The sequence below is a fragment of the Ahaetulla prasina genome, chromosome 4 (genome assembly GCF_028640845.1).
Source record: "Ahaetulla prasina isolate Xishuangbanna chromosome 4, ASM2864084v1, whole genome shotgun sequence".
NCBI classification, from domain to species: domain Eukaryota; kingdom Metazoa; phylum Chordata; class Lepidosauria; order Squamata; family Colubridae; genus Ahaetulla; species Ahaetulla prasina.
This window is the reverse complement of record NC_080542.1, coordinates 43,772,787-43,794,358: the sequence shown is the minus strand read 5'-3', so window position 1 is coordinate 43,794,358 and position 21,572 is coordinate 43,772,787. Positions and strand designations below refer to the sequence as shown.

The window sequence follows — 21,572 nt, the reverse complement described above, 5'->3', positions numbered from 1 at the left end:
TGACTGGCCCAAAAACATCCAGCTGGCTTCTTGCCCAAGGCAGGACTCTAGGTCATGGTATTTGGTTTCTAGCCTGTTGCTTTAATATTACTACTGAACTCTCTTAAGGATTAAGATGTACCATATATGTGCGTGTATATGCAGTTTTAATATGTTTAGCCTCCAAGTGCTGCAGGAGTAGTTGAGATGGATTGAAGATGGCATGCAGATTGCTCATCTGTCCTTCAAAGGGATTTATTTAGGGCAAAGTTATCCAAATCAGGCATCACGTGATGGGGTGAGTTCCCATTCTTAACCCAACTCCTGCCAACCTAGCAATTCAAAAGCATACAAAATGCAAGTAGATAAATAGGTACCATTTTGATGGAACGGTAACAGTGCTCTGTGTACCTCAGCATATAATCGTTTTGGCCACATGACCTCAGAAGCATCTTTAGACAATGCTGGCTCCCTTGGCTAAAAAACAGAGATGAGCACTGCCCCCTAGAGTTGGACATGCTGGCAAGGGGAAACCTTTACCTTTTTATCCAAATCATTATTATGTTGTAATTTCACAGCTGCATTTATAACTATTCTCTAGAATGTTTATTCTCTTTAAATTTTAAACCTAATGCTACATTTTCCTTTGATTCAATGGTAAAATATTAATAGTTAGGAAAATTGTTGCTCTAACTTTACAACTAATGTCTGTACTTCCTTACAACAATGCTTTTTACATACTTTATGGGAGTAGAGCTCAAAACAATGGACAGCATAACCAAAAGCAAAATAGAATACTTAAAAACAGCCCAAACATGTGAAAACAATACCACGGTATTCTTAAATGCTATCACATGGTCTCTGATTAATTAATTTAATTATTATTTATCTGTTTAGTTCAGTTCCCAAAACTGTTTATATTATATAAATGTCTTTGTGGCTGTCAATCTATGGATGCTGGAAAGGTTGTGAGGCGGTATCTAGGAAGACAGCTCTGTAACTGAGTTGTCATTTAGAAGGCTGGCAAAAGCTTTTGGGAAGGTGATCCTAGCAAATTCATGGCTTTTTATTGAGCTGATGGCAGTTAGAATACTCATTCTAAATATGCAGCGGTTGTTTTTAAGTGTAAGCCACTAAACCATCCTTTTGGTCATAGAGTTTAGTGTAAATGGAATGAATAATTGGTGGAATTGCATCTGTTCCAGCAGATGTTTCGGTCAGAACCTAAGCAAGACTGGTCTGGTTAGTAATTAGATAAAAGAAAGCCTGGAAATAATAGAAGTTTAGACTGGGAAGTTAGAAGCCATCTCTGAAGAATGTAACTTCAGGTGTCCTAGGAAGATCAATGATTTTGGGGGGGATTTGCTTCTTTAATGATGGCTTCTAGTCTGGGGCTCCTATTATCTTTCCACTTACTTGGCTTCTGCTGGTGTGTTTCCTGTTTTCTGGATTGGCTGGATGTTTGCTTCTTGATGTCAGACAGAAGAGAGGCTCTGGCCAATTTTCTGTACTTTGCTTGGCCAAAGGGAAGAAAAATCTGCCTTGCAACAACCCTTCTTCCCAGGGCAAAATATACACTTTTTAGACCCTGGGAAAGGGAAGAGTTACTCTAATAGAATCAGTTCTTGCTGTTTTCAGTGTGCTGTCCAGCCATCTGGAAATATGCCCAATCTCCATTTAATTGGGAATGTAATCTAATCTATCCCTGGGAGTTCTTTTTGCATAATGTTTTTAACTATTCTGCTGTTTGTTTGGAAGGGGGAAAAATCAGGTCTGAATCCCACCAGGGTCTTACAATATAGTTCCTGTCTTCATTTCCGAAACATTTCTTTCTCTTAAATTCCAATTGTATTTTACTATAGATTAAATTTATACCCTGCTTTTATTTGTACATAATGCTCCTACTTCTTACTTTCTCTGTAACAAGAGCCTTATGAGGTAGATTGGGCTGAGAGAGAGTAACTGGCTCAAGATCACTCAGCCAGCTTTAAGGGAGGACAAGTAGTCTCTAGGTTACCATTTTATCACACCAAATATAGTTACCCCCCAAAAATGGGTTAGCAAATTCTCAGCTATCCCATTATTAACCCCAAGCATAGGAGAGTTTTGAGAAGCTGCTTTGTTTTAAGTCATCCATGTGCAGCAGTGTGAAATAGCAATATGTAACTATGCTGAGATTTGGAGTGAAAAAGTTTAATTAATTTAGACAGAACATGACTGCAAATCATTTTTGCTGATAATTTATTGAATTGCCAATACTAGGTTGGATTTACATAACATCCTCACATAAGACCAAATAAACCTCTGGATGGTTTAGGATTTTGCATAAATACATGAACGGGATAGAAGTGCATTTGGTGATATGAAACAACAAAATAGATGGAGTGTCAGTCTGAGGGGTTGCCTCTGTCCCCTGGCACTTTTCCTTTAAAAACTCCAGTGAAATGCACAAGAGCTTCACAAGAGCTCCATGTCAGTTGGATCTTAGGACGACTTCCCAGTAATGTGTGCTGTGCTTTTGTGAGAAAGGCAATTTTATATTTCCTCCCTTGGGCATGAGATAAAGGAAGTGGAGAATAGTTTTTTCTTTGGAAGTGGTAGACCACAGTTAGGGTGGTAAGGCTAGTCCCATCCCCTCCCTAATTTCAGTTCAGACTTCCAATTTCGATTCAGACGTCTATTGGAATTACTTTCCTTCATCTGTATCTTTCAGGAAGGGGAAAGCAGAGAGGCCTTTTATTTTGTTTTTCATTAATCAGCATTTCCTTTAGTGTCCTATGCTCCATTCTGTTCCCCCTCCCATGATTTATGGTAAGGCAAGGGCAGCAGGTAGCCAAACCTTCCGACCTCCAGCTCATTTGTCTGGAGGGGTTGGGCTACCTGTCACCTCCTTGTCAAGGGAGAGCGATAAATGGTCTCTTGTGGTAATTAAGTGGGGGTAGGGGTGGGGGATGGAGGGGAGAATAGGGGCGAGGCATGGTGTTGATAGGAGAGCTGACTGGCAAGAAAGCCAAAGAAGAAATTATACTCAGTGGTATGTAGGAAATTATATGCAGTGGAATGTAGGAACCAAATATGATTTGGCAGCAGGAGTTGACCATGATTTGAATTTCCCCTCAAATTCTGATGAATCCTCCTTCCTGACTTTAATCCCAATTACTTGACTGAGGTCAGAAAGTCGCTGAGTGTGTCTCCTCTTCTCCCAATATATCTATGTGATAGTTGTGCTCCTGTAATAGCTTCTGTAGGTATGTTTTCCAGCAGCATTAAAGTAAGAATCATAATAGGTAAGGTGGAGTTTGCTCAACTTAAAGTTTTCTTAACTTAATAATTTAGTATGGATAAATATATTTCGTTATGGCTGTAAAAGATTAAACCACTTTCTTTTATAGTCTCTTTAATTCCTTATATATATATTTAGCAATACCTGTTAAAAATTATCTTTATTCTGTGTGGATTAAACGTAATAAAAGTACCAATGACCTAAAAAATAAAAAAAAGGGCCAAACTTTAGCATACTGGCAAAAAAAGAACACTGGAATGTAAGTCATTGTCAGGATGATGGAATTTTAGTTTATTTTTTTATTTTGTACAATAGCAGAAAATAAACCCTCTTTCACTTCCTTAAATTGTCCAACAGGAATAATGTGGAATATATTAGCCGTAGACATCTTATCTATTGGTGTATGCCCTTTATAAAAAAATAAAATGAATAAATGAAATATATTTATATATATATGCCAAATAAATCTATATAGATTACAAGATAAAATGTGAATCGAGGTCTCGTATAAACAGAAATATTTTCCAACATTATAAAAATTATGTTGATATGTCTTTATATATATATATATATATATATATATATATATATATATATATATATATATATATATATATATATATATATATATATATGTAGGTCTTTAGTTGTTGGGTTTTCTCCGTAAAATTGGAAGTGTCTTGGCGACGTTTCAACGAAGTCTCATTTCATCTTCAGGCTTCAGCCGTGCTTCTGGGAGCAATGTGTGTTGTTTCTTCCTTTTAACTGCTAGTGGGGGTTTGAACTGATTGGGTGGGAGCTTGGATGGGGGTTTGATTGGATGGGGGTTTTTTTGTGCTCTGATTGGCTGGGGGTGTGTCCTGTTTGGGTGGGGGCTTGGTTGTGCTCAGTGCTTGCTTGTGCTCAGCGATCACACATTGCTCCCAGAAGCACGAAGCTGAAGCCTGAAGATGACGAATGAGACTTCGTCGAAAGGTGGCCAAGACATTTCCAATTTTACACGGGAGAAAACCCGAACAACCAAAGACCTACATACATACATACATACATACATACATACATACATACATACATATATATATATATATATATATGTTTTCTGAGGTTTTCGCGGGTGTTTGTATGTAGATCTTTGGTTATTGGTCTTCTCACAGAAATTGGAAGTGTTTTGGCGGCGTTTGACGAGTCTCATTCGTCATCTTCAGGCTAGTGTTTACAGCCGTGCTTCCCCATCACACATTGCTCCCAGAAGCACGGCTGAAGCCTGAAGATGACGAATGAGACTTCACGAAGGTGGCCAAGACACTTCCAATTTTACACGGGAGAAAACCCAAACAACCAAAGACCTACATACATACATACATACATACATACATACATACATACATACATATATATATATATATATATATGTTTTCTGAGGTTTTCGCGGGTGTTTGTATGTAGATCTTTGGTTATTCAGGTTTTCTCCCGCGTAAAATTGGAAGTGTCTTGGCAACGTTTCGACGAAGTCTCATTCGTCATCTTCAGGCTAGGTGTTTACAGCTTCGTGCTTCCCCATCACACATTGCTCCCAGAAGCACGAAGCTGTAAACACCTAGCCTGAAGATGACGAATGAGACTTCGTCGAAACGTCGCCAAGACACTTCCAATTTTACGCGGGAGAAGACCCAAATAACCAAAGATCTACAACCCTGTTTGGAAAAAAAAATCACTTCTGTAGGACTGCTAATCATTTGAATACAGTCTAATTTTGTAATGCAGGCCTTTGCATCTTTGCTTACTCTTCTTATCTTTCTCTTTCTACAGTTCTGTCACCACCTTGTGCCGAGGACCTTGCAGCTTCTCCTACATACTTTTGGAAGATCTGTTCCCAACGATTTCTGAAATATTTTTGAAATCTTGAGGACCCACTCTGCTTGCCTGGGGAATTTTCTGGAAGACTGAACATATTTCTTCTGCTTAACTTTGGCCTGAACCCCAAGGCAAGGTGAAATTACACTGATTTTGCATCACATTTTGATGGTTCTGGACTGCTCCTCTATATTAAGTGCTCTGCATTCAGCCCTTATGTGAATCTTTTTTATCAAGGATCAGGCCTGTGGATTGTGCCAGCCATGGCAAGCAACAGTAGCTCCTGTTCTACACCAGGGAGTGGACATCTCAGCAGTTACCCAGTTCCTCACTATTTCTTCTTTCCCCACATGATTGGAGGCCTCTCACCTCCAGGAACTCTGCCTGGAATGCAACACCAGCTGCCAGTCAGTGGGTACAGTACACCTTCACCAGCTAGTAAGTAATCAAATTCAGCAGCTAAGTGGTTAGAAGGGGCGAATGTGGGAAGATGCACATTTAGGATGAAGAGGCTCTTACTGTGTTTAGAGCAGATGTGGGATGATGCACACTTAGGATGAAGAGGCTCTTACTGTGTTTAGAGCAGATTTGAAAACACCATTGCAATATTCGATACAAGCACATCCTTTTTTGTTCAATAAAGCAAACATGATAATCGACCAATGTATTTCATAAGTGCTCTGTTTTGTTACAATTCAGGTGACAACTTGCAGAGGGGATTGTGAGCTATACAAGCTATTTTTGGTTTCCCTACACTTTTGAGATCCTGAGCTGTATTGTCTTCCTCATCTAGGAACTCCAAAATGGGTCTTAGCAGTGTTGTCTCTACTAGTGTGCATGTTTTTCTAAAACTTAACATACTTCCTGAATGCTACATTTGAAATGCTGTCTTCTTTTTTAATTTTAAACTTTTGATGTATAATGTTTAATTAAATTCTGTAATATTCTAGGGTATTATTTCACCATTTTTTAATTAAATAAAAATTGATTTGACCATTTGTTTATCAAATCAGTGGTTAGGTGACTTAACACATGCCTTTTGAAGCTTTTTTATCAAGTTTAGGAATTTCTTCAGCTTCAAAATGTGTTTATAAATTGGATACTTGGTGTTGACATTCAAGTTTTCTCACAGATATACAGTAATTGGTGTACACGACAGAACAAGCACTATTGCTAAATATCTTAGTTTTCTTATCCCTCTCCCATCCTGAAATCATATCTATTTTTCTTTTTATCTCACTTTCTACAAAGATATAAAAAAAATATGATGTGAACTCATAGCAACACTGTGGGTCAAGTTAGGCTAAGAATTGCTGAATTCATATCTGACAAAGTAAGTTAATCTTGAATGTTATGTCAAAACCAATTTATGTTCATCTCTATATGCAACCACGCTAAAGTGTGATTGCCCCATTTGTTACAGAAGAGAATAAACTGTAGTTGGCAGTCTTGATGATTTCATTTTGAACCTTGCTCTATCATTCTCTTCTTGAGCAATTTTGGGCAAATACTTGTTTCTCATGCTTGGTTCCTCTTTAGAACAAGGAATGACGTAGCTTTTGGGAAGGGGGGTTAGGACAAATTAAAGATTACACTTGAGTTTACAATTTAAAAGCTCAAGGGATCAAAATATAGTACAAATCTGAGTTTGAGAAGTTTAGAAATAAGAACTTTCACGGACAGATCTGGAGTTGATTATTTTAAATAAATTAATTTCAGTTTTAATATGTGGGCATAAGAAGACATGACAGGGAAGAAGGTTTTCCAAGTTGTTTTGTACAACCTAGACCAGTGTTGGTGAACCTTTTCAGCGCCGAGTGCGCAAACAGGAGCATGTGTGCATGCGTGTGCCGAAAACCAGGGCCTCTGGTGGCTCAACAGACTAATGCAGTCTGTTATTAACACAGCTGCTTGCGATTACTGCAAGTTCAAGTCCCACCAGGCCCAAGGTTGACTCAGCCTTCCATCCTTTATAAGGTAGGTAAAATGAGGACCCAGATTGTTGGGGGCAATAAAAGTTGACTTTGTATATAATATACAAATGGATGAGACTATTGCTTAACACAATGTAAGCCGCCCTGAGTCTTCGGAAAAGGGCGGGATATAAATTCAAATAAAAAAAAACAAACCAGAAGAGCAACCACCATGCATGCTCATGCCAGGAAGATGATCTTCTGGTTTCCAGACACCTGGTCTTGCGGTTTCTGGCGTGCATGCATGCATGAAGACCAGCTGGCTGGTGTGCATGCGCATGCCGGAAACCGTAACATCATCTTCCCAGGGCGCGCATCCGCACCGGATGGCTGCTGTTCTGGTTTCTGGCGCTCCCGTGTGCTTGAAGACCAGCTGGCTGGCACACCGGAACCCAGCAGAGCAATGGGCATTCACGTGCCTGGAGAGATTGCTCTGTGTGCCACTTCCGGCACGCGTGCCATAGGTTCACCATCATGGGCCTATGTGCATTTTTAGTTCTGCTCTAAGAAAAACATTTATCCCTAAATGTTATAGGGGTAAAAATGTGCATCAGAACTGATTCTTTTCATGGGAAACAGAAAATGTTAATTCTCCAGATCATTCTTTCCACTATTACTTTAATTAAAAATAGCGAGTTCCTGAGTTATATTCTGCAGGAATCCTCTTCAGAAGTTTCGAAATTTCCCAAACAAGAGGCCACATTGCTTGAAGATAGATTGATACAGTATATGCCCATCATGACACCAATGTTTTGCACATTTAATGCAACACTTCTCCTTATGAGTATAGGTTCTGAAATGAGAATTGTAAAATAAAGTGTAACATGATATGGTGTACTTGAGAAAGGCATAATTGACAACAACCGTAAAAGCAACCAGTGCAATTCAAATGTGGTTGTCACTTAAAGCCCTACATACATTCAGATTATTTGCTGATTGACCTATCTACAATGTTTGCACATTCTTTGGATCCCTTTGGTAAAGGGATGTCACCTAGTAAATACTGGAAATATGCCTTCTTGCCATTGTGCCTGTCTTATGAAACAGGATTCCTCCAGAGATGTGGATGTCTCCAACCATACTTGTCTTCAGGAAGGCAATGAAAAACCTAGCTTTTTCCACAGGCGCTGGACCCAGGATATTAATGAAACTCTGGCATAGTTATGTGTTATCTGTTGGTGATGAAATTTTATTGGAAACTTGACTTTGTCAATCATCTTTCTTTCACCTGATTTTGCATTTTGTAAGTCTTTATTTTGCTTACAGTCCAGAACATACCTAACTCTTATTGTGAAAAATAGAATGGATATCAAAATGTTACTAGATCATATTTACAGGAGTCTCATCAATGAGGTTAAGTCATTAAATTATCTTGGTTACAATTTCAGTCCTGCTCCTAATGTTTTATTTGTTGTAGAACAAGACCACAACAAACTTCGGAGTGAATCAAGCTGGGTAGAAAGGAAAGCTATTGGTATATTGTCCTATTCCATCTATAAATGGTGTCTTTTCATTTCAGTTGAAAATCTCTGTATAAAAATTCACTTACAGCTTAATATTAATTCAATTCCCACTCACCTACCCACAAAACCCCTTAAATATATGTCCAATCTTGAAAAACTAAGTAAGGTTGGAATTGCTTGGCACTTGGATGGAAGATTACCAAGAAACCAGGGGTATGGTCTAGTCTGGAAAATAAATAAAAAATCAGTCCTGAGGAAACCATTTTCTTTTATTCCCTATGTAGTCATACCCAGTTGAGCTTAATTTGAGGCTATCTTTACCTTTCTGTAAAGCTGGCAACACTTAGCTGATCTTCGAAAATAAGCAGGAGTCAATCTGGTTGGGGATCTACCTGGGAATTCTAGACTTGTTGACTAGACTTGGAAGAAAAAATCCTGGAAAAGGGAATGGCAAACTGAGACAATAATGTTTCTTGATGCATTCAGTTGATTTATTTGTGTCACATGAATGGTACCATATATATCCTTGTTTTAGGAGCTCCTCCCCCCAGATATTTGGATGTTATACCAGTTGAAACAAAAATATAAAGATTTCTTTATGGTTCTATCATGATAACCTCTGATTCACTAACCTGGAGACAACTTTTTGCAGAATGCAATTTTGATTGTTAGTAAACCACTTACATTGAAGATTACTTATTGCAGCTATTGAAACCCTATGCTTCTTAAAAGATCTCTGGTTTTGTCACAAGCTGCATCTCTTAATATATCTGGTGATGCAGCTGAGGAAAATATAGGAGCATCATTGTGTGACAAAAAAGGAATTATATATAAGAGCTGAACAAGTGCTGTATTTTCGTTGAATAAGATTTAGAAGAACATACACCCAAACCAATGTAACTGACACACGTTAATGTAATTCCTCAGATCTGTTTTTCTTTTTCTTTTCTTTTTCTTTTTAAAAACTAGCTTTAAATAGCTTGTTTTCAAAATAAAATTGAATTTCACATGTTTCTATTCACTTTGCTGTAGCATAATTGCTATACCACATACCACATGCTCATTGTTGGTTGGTGAGCATTTTTAATTTGAGGAGATTCATGTTTTTCAAAAGTAGGAAAATTTCTTGCAAAATATTAAAATTATGCATATCCCAGAGTTTCTTTTGTATTCTACCTTGACTTTGACCAATATTGTGTAAAAATGTTTCTAGACCCAATAACTAGTTAAAATGTTTGTATGAGTTTTTGTTCATTTGCTGTTTTTCATTGAAAATATCCTCTGATCCTTCAGACCTTGATATATTACTCTATCTGTTGATCTTCAATTTTTTCCCATTAATTAGTAATAGAAAAATGCAAAGTTGTACAGTAGTATGTTTTATAGAATAGTTCCCCCTTATGATAATTATATAGAAGTTTTATTTTTAATTGATACCATTTATTTAGGCGGTAAGTAAATTTGAAAACAAGGCTATTTGCACAAAGTAAGGTAGGACTCTGAAACCTATAAATAGATGACAATTACTATATGTAAATGAAAGTTTGTTCTTCCAGCAGATAATTATGAGACAGAACAAGAAGCTATATAAAACACTTTTTCTATAATATATCTCTTAAGAATTGGAAATCATACTTAAATTCTGGCTGATAAAATATTGCCATATCTTTTCAAGTTGATCTCTTCAGCTAAAAGTACCAGACACTTTTTTGAAGCAACGAAGTATGAACTTTCATGTTTCTGCAGGAGTTGGACCTTTTCACTTCATAAGATTGAAGTAAACTGAATGGTCAACGTCTTTTGAAGCTGGGAAGTTCTCTGTTTTTTGGGGGGAGGGTTATTGTAATAAAAATTGTTTATATATGCAGTTTAAGAATATTTGGAATGTACCCAACATAAGGTTATTGCAGGACAGGATTCCAATGTCTCAAACTAGACTTCCATAATACAGGGTAAGTATAGTATCCAAAATGGTCTGGTTCAGACATTTTGCCTGAAGGCTGAAGAGACTTAGAACATGGATGTGTGCAGAGGATTCTTATATGATAAAATGTGACCTGGCCCAAAGCTGGGGTAGCTATTGAGGAATGTTTTCTTATTCTCTAAAGAGAGGGTATTTTAAGATTTGTGGTCTTCAGTTCCCACAATTCCACAGGTAGCCGTGCTTAAATGGCTGGCGGGCCGGGGAATTCTGGGAGTTGAAGTCTTAAAAGTTGCCAAGGTTGGACACCCGTGTTTTAAAGCTTATCTTTAAAAGACCACACAATTCCGCTACTTTTTCCTTTGATTCTTTCTGAAACACTGAAGATATTACAGGCATGCTCTTCTCGCTGCATAGGAAATTTGTGTGCACGAACCCTAATTTTTGAAGGGAGGAATTGAATTGACGTAAATGGGTATACTAAGTCATCTTTAATCATTCCTGTTTGGTAATGAGTTCATTTCTAAACAGCTGTTTTATTTACTGAAATGTTTAAACTTCTCAGTAACAGAATGGTTTACAGTAAAATATACAAAAATACTATACTAAAAATGACTAAAATATATATGATAAAATCAAATAAAGGCAAAATAAAAGCACCATATAAACTTGGCTGCCATAAAACATTCACTCAAAAGCAAAGAATTAAAATATAACTAAATGCCAGCAAAAAGGCTTGGGAAAATAAAGTTTTTAGCTGTTACCAAAATGATGATAATGTAGATGTTGCTGAAGCCTCTGTGGAGGAAATTCCATAAATAGAGCTCTTTCACAGAAAAAGCTCTTTTCGTTGTAGATGTCCACCTGGTGAGGAAATGAAGGTCACATTAGATAGATAGATGAAGTACTAGACTGTATCCAGAACATTTTGACCTTTATAAAATATATTATTTGGGGATTGAGAGCTTTTGTAATATGATTAAAAGCATGATTCACATTTTCCATCCTTCAGAGAGAGGACATTTAGATTGAAACTAATCATGAACAAATATAAGCAATCATTATGATCTGCAAGGACATACTCCTACACTCTTTTGTAGGATCATGAAAAGATGGTTGAAATTGCTTTGGTTCACATCAGACTCGACCTTCAAATAAAGGACTATATTTTCCTATTGCATTGCTTGAGGTATTCATCACACACTTGGAAGAAAGAAAGCAGCACATGTGAGACATACATATGTCATTCAGTGTGTATATGCATTTTAAGTTCTGCCTATTGATTATATTGGAATAGAAACACCTGCATGCTTGTGCTGACTGACACTAGCAAAAGGGAAATCTGGAAATCTCAGTAATAGAAGCTTACTTCATTTTAGAGTTTGGTTTTGTGCTTGTTAGAAACTTTTTAGTCACTGTGTCATGGGAGCGTTTGGCTAAATTATATTTTACTTAGAATTTTTACTCTCTCTCCCCCCTTCCTCTCCCCCCCTTCTTTTTAATAAACCTTAGCTATCTTTTGTGCTTGTCCCGGAGATGGGTTTTATTAAAAGGGATGTCCAGAAGATAGCCTTGGAAGATAGGTTTGAGCATCATCTCTGCCTCCCCTTTTAGAAATATTTCTCTCTTATTTTTCATTGTCTCCTCCCTTTCCAGGCAAGAGGGCCCTTTTTTATAAATAGCTTGAATAACAGGAAACAAAGGTTTAAAAGGAATAAACAAACCTCTTGACATAACACTGAGGCCAAAGAGGCGTGCTTAGGAGTGGGTGGTGTTGAGTAGGGATTGGAGAGATGAAGTGTGAATCTGTATTGATTGCTCACTCCCGCATCATTTGTCATGGGGTTCTTCCTTTAGTTATTGCAACTTTACAAAGAATGATTAGGATAGAGGAAGTCATAGTGCCTAAGTCCCACAGACTCCAATCAGGAGCCTATATATTTCAATTCAATGCATGTATTCTGTGGATAGGATCTCCTGTAAAGTTCAGCCTGCCTGCAGTTAGCCATTGAGGCTGAAGGAAATGTATTAGGATTAATATATTAGGGTACTGTTTTTTAAATTGTAATATAAAATCAATGCAGGCATATACATAGATATCTGGCATATCTATGTATATGCCTACATATACATACATACATACATACATACATACATACATACATACATACATACATATATACATACGAATAGTCATTAGTTTAATTTCTGACATTAAAGAAATAGTGAACATTATCAGTTTTGCCAAAAGAGAGTGGGGGATTGAAATTGAGATTGAGATTATGATTTAGGATTGTAAATCTTGAAACAGGGAGAGTGGCTCCCCCAGATCGCAGGAACAATATCAGAGCTCTCTGCCTCGAAGAGATCAGTGTTAGAAACAGCTAAGATATTGTGTTGACCCTCCCAGGATTCTGATGGGGGACCTGAGATTGAGGAAGACACATTTCATCCGTAGAAGTGATAATGGAATGTGTGTGGGGAGGGGGGGGAGGAGGAGAAGAACTTTAAGTAAAAATATAATTCAGCCAAATGCTGCCACAGATACAGACACTGAAGAGTTTCTAACAAACACAAAACCAACCCTCTGGAATGAGGTCAGAACTTTAGGATCTGAGGATCACTTTTCCATCCCACTGAAGGAGTTCAGCTCTTCTCAGCAGGAAGCCTTTTCAGCCAGCCTCCAAAAATGAAAGGGAATCCTCTTGTTAGGCAGCATCAACTTGCAGCCTTCCCTGCTGGCCTCCCCATTGATGTTTTGGGGAAGCTGTCAGAGAAAATTGCAAATGGCGATCACATGATTGCGGGGCACTCTGCAAGTGGTTCTTAACAGTTGAAGAGGTTGCCAAGCGCCCAGATCACAATCACCTGACTGGAGGTGCACACAATATCTTACGATGGATGAAAGTGCTTTATGGACCATAAAAGACCTTTTCCAAGGCTGTCATAATTTTAAATAGTCATTAAACAAAAAATCCGAGAACTATCTGTATCAATTTAAAAGAACGTGATAAAGTAAGTTACATAGTAAGAACAAAGAATGATTAACTTTTAAAAAAAATAAAATTGCACAAGGTAACCTTTTTTGACCGGATGGCAAAAAAAAGAGTATTCTGTGTTTAAATTATTCTGTTTTCCAGGTCATGATGCCCCTTTATCTGAGTAAAGAGAGGTGTGTGTGGGAGTGTATTTGCCTACAGTGTAATCTGCATGCATAAAGGATGAACAATTAATAAATATTGCATGTTTTCCAGATACATTTTATCTTGTGCATTTTCCCTGAAAGGAGAGAAACCTATTTTGTATCATCTTTTTTTTTAAACAGTGAGGAGCCTTATATCCTCCCGCGACATGTAGTATCTTTGGGTTTGAAGCTTATGTTAATAGTCTGAATTCCTTTCACTGGTTCCATGTGGAGTAGTAGCCTATCCTTTCTTGGGATCTTCATGCTTATAATTAGGCTTCCTAAATTGCTCAATTAACTGGACTTTATGGGAAAAGTTGCAAGCTTACAGTAACTATTCATATAGGTTCCGGGGCTGAATTCCAAGAAGATCAGGCTTCAGCAAAATTTCAGGTGAGGAATGTGTGAAATATAATGGCTAACTTGTGTGAATATTTAAATGCAGCTGCCTGAAATGTGTCATTTGTTCTGGAAATCCCTGCTCCTGACATGTAGGAAGACAAAGGCTGTATGTGTACACAAAGCACTGTATTCAGTGTTGTATGTAGGATGCATATTGTGGTTGCTCAGTTCTTCTATCTAGTTCAAATCAAATAAAGAAGCAAAAACATTACGTTAACCTCCATATTTTCATTAACCCTACATTTTCAGAACTGCTACATATTGTTTAAAATAGGTTCTTTTTTTAAAATTTATTTACATTTATATCCCGCCCTTCTCCGAAGACTCAGGGCGGCTTACATTGTGTAAGGCAGTGCTTCTCAATTATTTTCTGTCATGCCCCCCTAGGAAGAAGAAAACATTTTTCGCGCCCCCCGTGCGACTGTAAATAGTATTTACGGACGTCCCACACTAAAGATGGCTCCGACAGGCTCGTGTCACAAGGGTTTTGGACAGCCAATCAAATGCTCCCGTTGTTCTCTGATTGGATACAGAGACATAAACACGGGGCTTAGCTTGTTATGACAGTGTTTGCAGAGGTCAAACACGCCCCCCTTTACAGAGCTCGCGCCCCCCTGTGGGGCGCGCCCCACTATTTGAGAAGCACTGGTGTAAGGCAATAGTCTCATTCTATTTGTATATTTATATACAAAGTCAACTTATTGCCCCCCCAACAATCTGGGTCCTCATTTTACCTACCTGATAAAGGATGGAAGGCTGAGTCAACCTTGGGCCTGGTGGGACTCGGGCCTGCAGTAATTGCAAGCAGCTGTGTTTAATAACAGGCTTCTTACAGCCTGAGCCACACCGCGGTCCTTCCATTGATAAAATCTTCAAGTGCCCAGGATCAATTTTTATACATAGATGAATGATAACAGGTAGTCCTCAACTTATGGCCACAATTGAGTCAAAAATTCCTGATACTAAGCAAGTTGTAAAATGGGGCAAAACTCCATTTTTTGCCCCCATTTTACAACTTTTCTTACCACAGTTGTTAAGTGAATCACTGCAGTTTTAAGTTAGGAACACGGTTGTTAAGTGAAGTTGTAAGTTGACCTGTACCTAAAAGTTTGGGACATAATTTTAGGAGGAAGCAAGACCTGAAGCAAGACCAGCTAGGTTTAGGTCACAGGCCTCTGAGAAATTTGTAAGTCCTGCGGCCCCCCCCCCACCGGCCATTAGCTCACCCCGCTCCCAGGTCAGAGAAATCCTGTGTCTGAATCTGGCTCCCAGCCCTTCTCTCCACCTACTTGCCTGGACTGTCTTCACATTCTTAGCATTTGCACAGTGGGGCAAAGTTCACTCACTTCAGCTTTTCCCTAGCTGCGGAGACTGGTTCCATTTTCCTCAAGCCCTGACTTGCTTTGGCATTGTGCCCAGGTCTTTCTCAAATCCATTTTGGAAAACAAAACAGTTAAGGTGTTGTTTGTATTTTTCTGAGACAAGAGGTACCACAAACTATGATCCTGAAAATTAGAGACCCTGAATTATTGTAATTAGTGAAGGGAAGATTATTTATTTGTTTATTGTATCCTGCCTGTATTATTTTTACAAATAACCCAAGGCAGCAAACAAACCTAATATTTCTACTTCCTCCTAATTTTCCCTTTAAAAACAACCCTGTGAAGTGAGTTGGGCTGAGAGAGTGTGACATGCCCAAGGTCACCCAGCTGGCTTTCATGGCTAAGACAGGATTAGAACTCATGGTTTCCCGTGCCTTAACCACTAGACTAAATTGGCTATCAGATACTTTGTGTTTCAACAGTGTCAGTATTTTAATATAAAGCGTTGCCATTAAAAAAAAAAATTGAATAATAGTTTATGGCCTAATTGTGTCTTCTCCTTTCTCCCTAAGAGATATAGATTTGACATTTAAAGATTCTTGACTTTCTAGAATCCAACTTGGATCAGTATCTAAGCTCTTTCTTGTAATTACCTTCACCCAGCCTCTGGTATCCTCAAGGTGAGCTTGACTGACTGCTCTAATTCCCAATCAGTCTTGATGAGTTCTTTGGTGCTGTCAGCTTAAGTTTTAATAAAAAGAGGCCATTTTTGATTTTCTTCTCATAGAGGTACGCCAGTAAATTTAAAGCTGGTATCTCAAGCTTGAAGTGGGGTCTTCCTGCAGCTCCAGAAGTTTTTTGAGCTTGAAACAATTCTGTTTTGAATTTGAAAGAGGTGTTTGGGCTTGAAGCAATGTTTTTAGTCTTGGAACATTTCCGGGATGGTCAGAACAGTGTCAGAACACTTCTGGCAGGATTGGAACATCTGTTTCCAACTCAGAACAGAGGACTTCGAACTTAACATGCAGTGTTTTGCATTTGAAATGTTTTGCACACCACTAATTCTCCAAAACATATGAAATAGAAGTGCATAGAAATGAGTGCAGCATTTTCTTTTTATCCTTTATGCTCACAATATTTGGGCATCTGAGATGGAAAATCTGAATTAACCTTTATTTATTTATATTATATAGACTGCCTATTTACAGAAAGTCCTCTGGATAGTTTAAAGGGATTAGAACTAACAAAAAGAAGCAAAGAAACAGAGAAATGTTGTTTGTCAGCACTCAAAAGGTATTAAAGTAGCAGCTAGGCAAACATTTCACCACCAAAGGTATTATATTGCTAAAATTAGCTCTATTTCTACAGTTATCTACTAACAGTTCCTTGGAGAAAATATTTGGATAATGATTCCTAATGGCACTCTGAGAAATCAGTAGTATAAGAGGGAAAGACTGTGTAGTCTATGAGTCATAATTGATAAGATTTGTTTTTAATGCCACTGAACACTCTCACTCTCCCCCCCCCCTTTTTGTGGACTTTTGAACAAGTAAGCAAAATAGATGCTTCTAATCCCTTCTAGACTTTTTCTTTTACCATATACATGTATACACTGTTTTCTTTTAGGGCAAACAGCATTCTGCATAATGCGGAAAAGAAAGGTATAAAATAAAAAGAAAATTAATAAAGCTAAAACTAATTTACACCAACACCATGTATTGTGCTTCCCCTATAGTGGCCTTTGGTTGTGCACATTTAAGAAATAAGTTTCATGCATCATTTCATGCCTTTTATTCTTGCAAATCATACAGGTAATCCTTGGTTTATGACCACAATTATCCCTGAATTATCGTTGTTAAGTCATGCTTGTTGTTAAGCAGGTCACCATGTGACTGGGTCTAATTTTATGATATTTTTTGTGGCAATTGTTAAGCAACATTCTTTTATACCAACCATTCATTGTTGTGCATTAATGTTACATTCATTCACAACTAATTTCTTTCTTAATTACCCCATTTTAAAGGCGGACAGTTGCTATTAGGTTACTACTGATGCATCCAGCTTTCTTTCCCATATAAGATTGTGGATAGAAAAATGCTCTTAATATGAGTGAGTAATCAAGAATGCACATCCAATTTTTGGCAAACATTTCTTGCATTAGACTATAACTGTTTACTATTAACAATTTGCAGGTCTTAAAATGTTTTCATTCAGTTTCTCATCTTCCATAAACATTCTGACAATGTATATAAATTCATCAGTTTGCTCTCTTGTTACCCTTTACGTATAACTACAGTGAGAATATTCATTTTGGTCTTTGATACATTATATATGTGCTTCACTGCATTACATTATCTAGCATTTACTGAAAATCATTTGGATTCTGAATCAACAACATGGCATCATTTGCAAAAAACATATGCTTACATATATCTTTAATCAACACATCTCTAATGTCCATACAAGTCTTTATATAGTTATTGATAAGTACCTTAAAACAACCAAAAGGCATCAGATACCCTTGCTTCCTCCCTGTTCAGTGTTGATCAATTTGCTTGACGTTCCATGATTTATTTTTAATTTATACAGCTCTTAGTGCACTCAGTAACCAAACATGCTCCCCTTTGGCATTAAACATCCCATAATTCAAATCTATTCATTATACTACCTATATACTTCTCTAATAAACATACAATACAATTTTCTTCTCACATGCATACTTTTGTTAGAGCACAAAATCTGGGCTGCATACCCTCTGCTTGGCCACTACACATCCCAGATGTTATTCATTATGCTTTCTCATATCCATTCAATCAGGATTCTGCCAAACACCTTCAAAGTATACTAAACAAATTAATTTCTCAGTAGTTTTTGCTTTCACTCTTGATCTATTTCCCTTGGCATAAGAAAAAAATTGTAGTGCCCTTCCAGTCAGAGGCACTAGTGCAGCCACATAGCACTCAATTAGAAAACCACGTCTATATTTTAAGATTGAGTAGCATTTAGTCTGGTATTTTTATCTGATATGCTGTTCTAGCAGCAGCCCTGTGAATAAATTGGGATGAAAAAGAATGGCCCAAGGTCAGCCAGCAAGTTTCTGTGGTTGAGAGTCAATCAAAACCTGCATCTTTGGATTTCTAGATACTTTAAAATTGATGTAAATTCCTTTGACATGCTCATATGAATAGACTGGAATTTTAATTATATTACTTGAAAGAAATATATCTGTTTCTAAGTAAATGCTCATTAACAGTCACCATTCTAATTCAGTTTTGGGACTTCAAATGGTCTAATAACATTTTCCATAGTCATCTTGTTTCCACCGATCTATTCATATCACCTAACAGATTTCCCCCCCCCCTTGGATTGAATTAATTCAAATGTCTACTCTACACATTCTTTTCCATATTCTATCTCTTTTATACCATTTGCACCTTTAACTGGGACATAACATACAGTTGTCACTAACCTTTGGATTAATACTCTCTCCCCACCTCACACACACATCCTAGATGGTACCAATTCACATTAAAAAAAAATTTTTTTTTTGCCATTTCATTCATAATTAAGTTAACACTTTTGCTTCCCTGTATCTGTCATTAACTTAGTTCTTTAAGAATCAGTCCCTTAAGAACTGATTTAGATTTACAGGTAGTCCTTGATTTATGACTTAGCGACTGTTTAAAGTTATGACCAACCCAAAAAAAGATACTTACTTCCTGGTTTTGAAGTTCTGACAAGCTGGCCACTCTGCATTATATGATTATATTTTGGGCATTCAGCAGCTGGCTCACATTTACAGCCATTTACAGCATTTCATAGTCACATGATTGCAATTTGCAATGTTTATTGCCAGAAACTAGTGTTTACTTCCGGTTTCTGGCAAAAAATGCCTGTTGTGGGTTTGCTCACAACCAATGGCACAACCAAATGCCTGTTGTGGGTTTGCTTTAACAAACAAGGCCTTTACTTACAATCATTGTGTCACTTAACAACTTCCAGAAAAAACATAAAATCGTGTTGGTCATGTGATGGCCTTCTTAACAAGACAGTATGAGATACAACCATAATTCTGTGCTCAATTTCATCATAATTTGAGAAATACCTATATTATCTTTCCCTTAATTTGATATCCTTCCTTTCCATCTTTTACACCTTTCCTTTCCTTTCCTTTCCTTTCCTTTCCTTTCCTTTCCTTTCCTTTCCTTTCCTTTCCTTTCCTTTCCTTTCCCTTCCCTTCCCTTCCCTTCCCTTCCCTTCCCTTCCCTTCATGTTCTTTATCACCTATTATTCTTCCATTCCATCTGAAGATATTCCATTTGCCATGATCTGCAAACCTTTGTACATACTATAACAAAGCACAATATTAAAACATTTATTGTGTCTCTCTTTCCATTGCCTTAATACAGAGAGAATCTTTTTTCAAATCCTTGGTCTCTATATTTATAGAATAGAAATAAAAAAGAGCATATTCAGTTTAAAAAAATATTGCTGATTTTAATCCGATTCCTTGCTACACCTTTGTGGTATTTGGGAATTTCACATCTTAATAGTCTGCTACACACTGTTGATTTTAATGTTTAGATTTTAGGCATGTCCTAGAAAAAGCCTTTTCTGTTTTATTTTTAATGCAGTGAGTTAAAGGGAAAGTAGATGTAATTTTAATGAAAGCATTCGAATGCAGCCTCCTCCCCCCCTTATAGTCTTCTGTTATTTGATAATTATAGTGTTTATGTCTCTGCTAAACTAATAGTCTGGCTGGATCCAGTTAATACAGGAGCACTGAAGTAGGCTTTGCTTCAATTAGGGGTGAATGGGCACATGCCAATATTTAAGAAGGGGAATGAAGGGTCTGGCCAAGAGCAGGGGTCTGCAACCTTGGTCCCTTTAAGACTTGTGGACTTCAACTCCTAGAGTCCCTCAGCCAGCAAAGCTGGCTGAGGAACTCTGGGAGTTGAAGTCCACAAGTCTTAAAGAGACCAAGGTTGCAGACCCCTGGCCTAGAGGAGTGTTGAGGAACAGTACATGGGAAGAAGAATGAGAAGATCTTGTACTTGTTTTGGCCTTGGGTTCAATTCATGTGTAGTGGTTAAGACGCAGGTTTCATGGTCCGCTTTAGGTAATGAAGAAGATTGCGTAACTTTGGGCCCGTCACTCATTCTCCATCCAAACCATATTACAGAGATGCTGTTATGAGAAAAATGTGAAGGGACAGCATTATTTATACTGCTTTGCATATAAAGCAAAGGTGTAATATAAATTTAGTAAATAAATAGAAAATTGTAGTCATGCATAATTTTTGAGACATGGCAAATGTACAAATGTATGACAATGTTTGCATGACAAGCTAACCATGTTTAATCAAATTGTGGTTTATTCAAACCTGTTCGGTTCATATTGTATTCTGAAATATAAATTAATCAGAGGGCTGGCTTTGTCCATATTTTGCAAAAAAAGTGATTGACTAATTTATATTTCATATAAATATAATCTGTTGTGCCCTTAACTTCACAAAAAGGAAATTTCCTGGGCTTTCTTATCAGATATAGGGGATTGAAGGGGCATTGGTTAGTGTTTGAGAGGGAAAAAAGAAGCATTGGGGGGGGAAAATTACTGCATCGCCAGAATTTTCCTAAGGAAAACTATTTTGGCAATAGTAGATACATTGAAGCTTTGTTGTCCAATGCAACCCCCAGATCCTTTCTGTAATTGATAGTTCCTGGACATCATAGTGAGGAACACAAAAACTGTAATGTAAGCTCTAAAGAACGATTAATGTACGATAAAAAAAACTCCTACTCAAATCAAAATCCAAATAATAATTTCACGTTCAGATCTCTTTTCTTAATTTGAAAGGGGGGAGTTTTTGAGAGGAAAATGTATTGCATGTTATATGCAGTTAGCAATTTTGTAGCCAAATTCCAGCGGCATAAATCTAGGGGTTCGTTGGGAGCAGAGTTGTACTGAGTGATGACATCTGCTCATATTCAATGGTGGCATTCTGTTCCCTTATGGAATGGAGAAGGATATCAGGGAGAAATGTGAGAGAAATGTTGGGCATTACCAGGTAAATAAATTAGGTTTACTAAGAAGAGAGGGGAATGGACGGGAGATAGGGCTCATGTTCTTGAAGTAGCAAACAGCATGATGCCTTGGAATTTATTTCCCATTATTCTCCTAGCTATGGCAAG

General features: G+C 37.5%; 1 protein-coding gene across 6 annotated transcripts in view; it reads left to right on the top strand.

Annotated features, from left to right (window-relative positions):
• RARA (retinoic acid receptor alpha) overlaps nucleotides 1-21,572 on the top strand; it is a 241,541-nt gene that overhangs the window by 87,857 nt on the left and 132,112 nt on the right. For 4 of the 6 annotated variants that reach the window (XM_058180175.1, XM_058180174.1, XM_058180172.1 and 1 more), the window contains exon 2: nucleotides 5,072-5,554. In XM_058180175.1, the coding sequence (XP_058036158.1) occupies nucleotides 5,380-5,554 (175 nt within the window). In that variant the 5' untranslated portion in view covers nucleotides 5,072-5,379. Of the gene's footprint in view, nucleotides 1-5,071; nucleotides 5,555-6,367; nucleotides 6,450-21,572 lie in introns of those variants that run through there. The other 2 variants (XM_058180176.1, XM_058180177.1) reach the window with 2 other exon arrangements.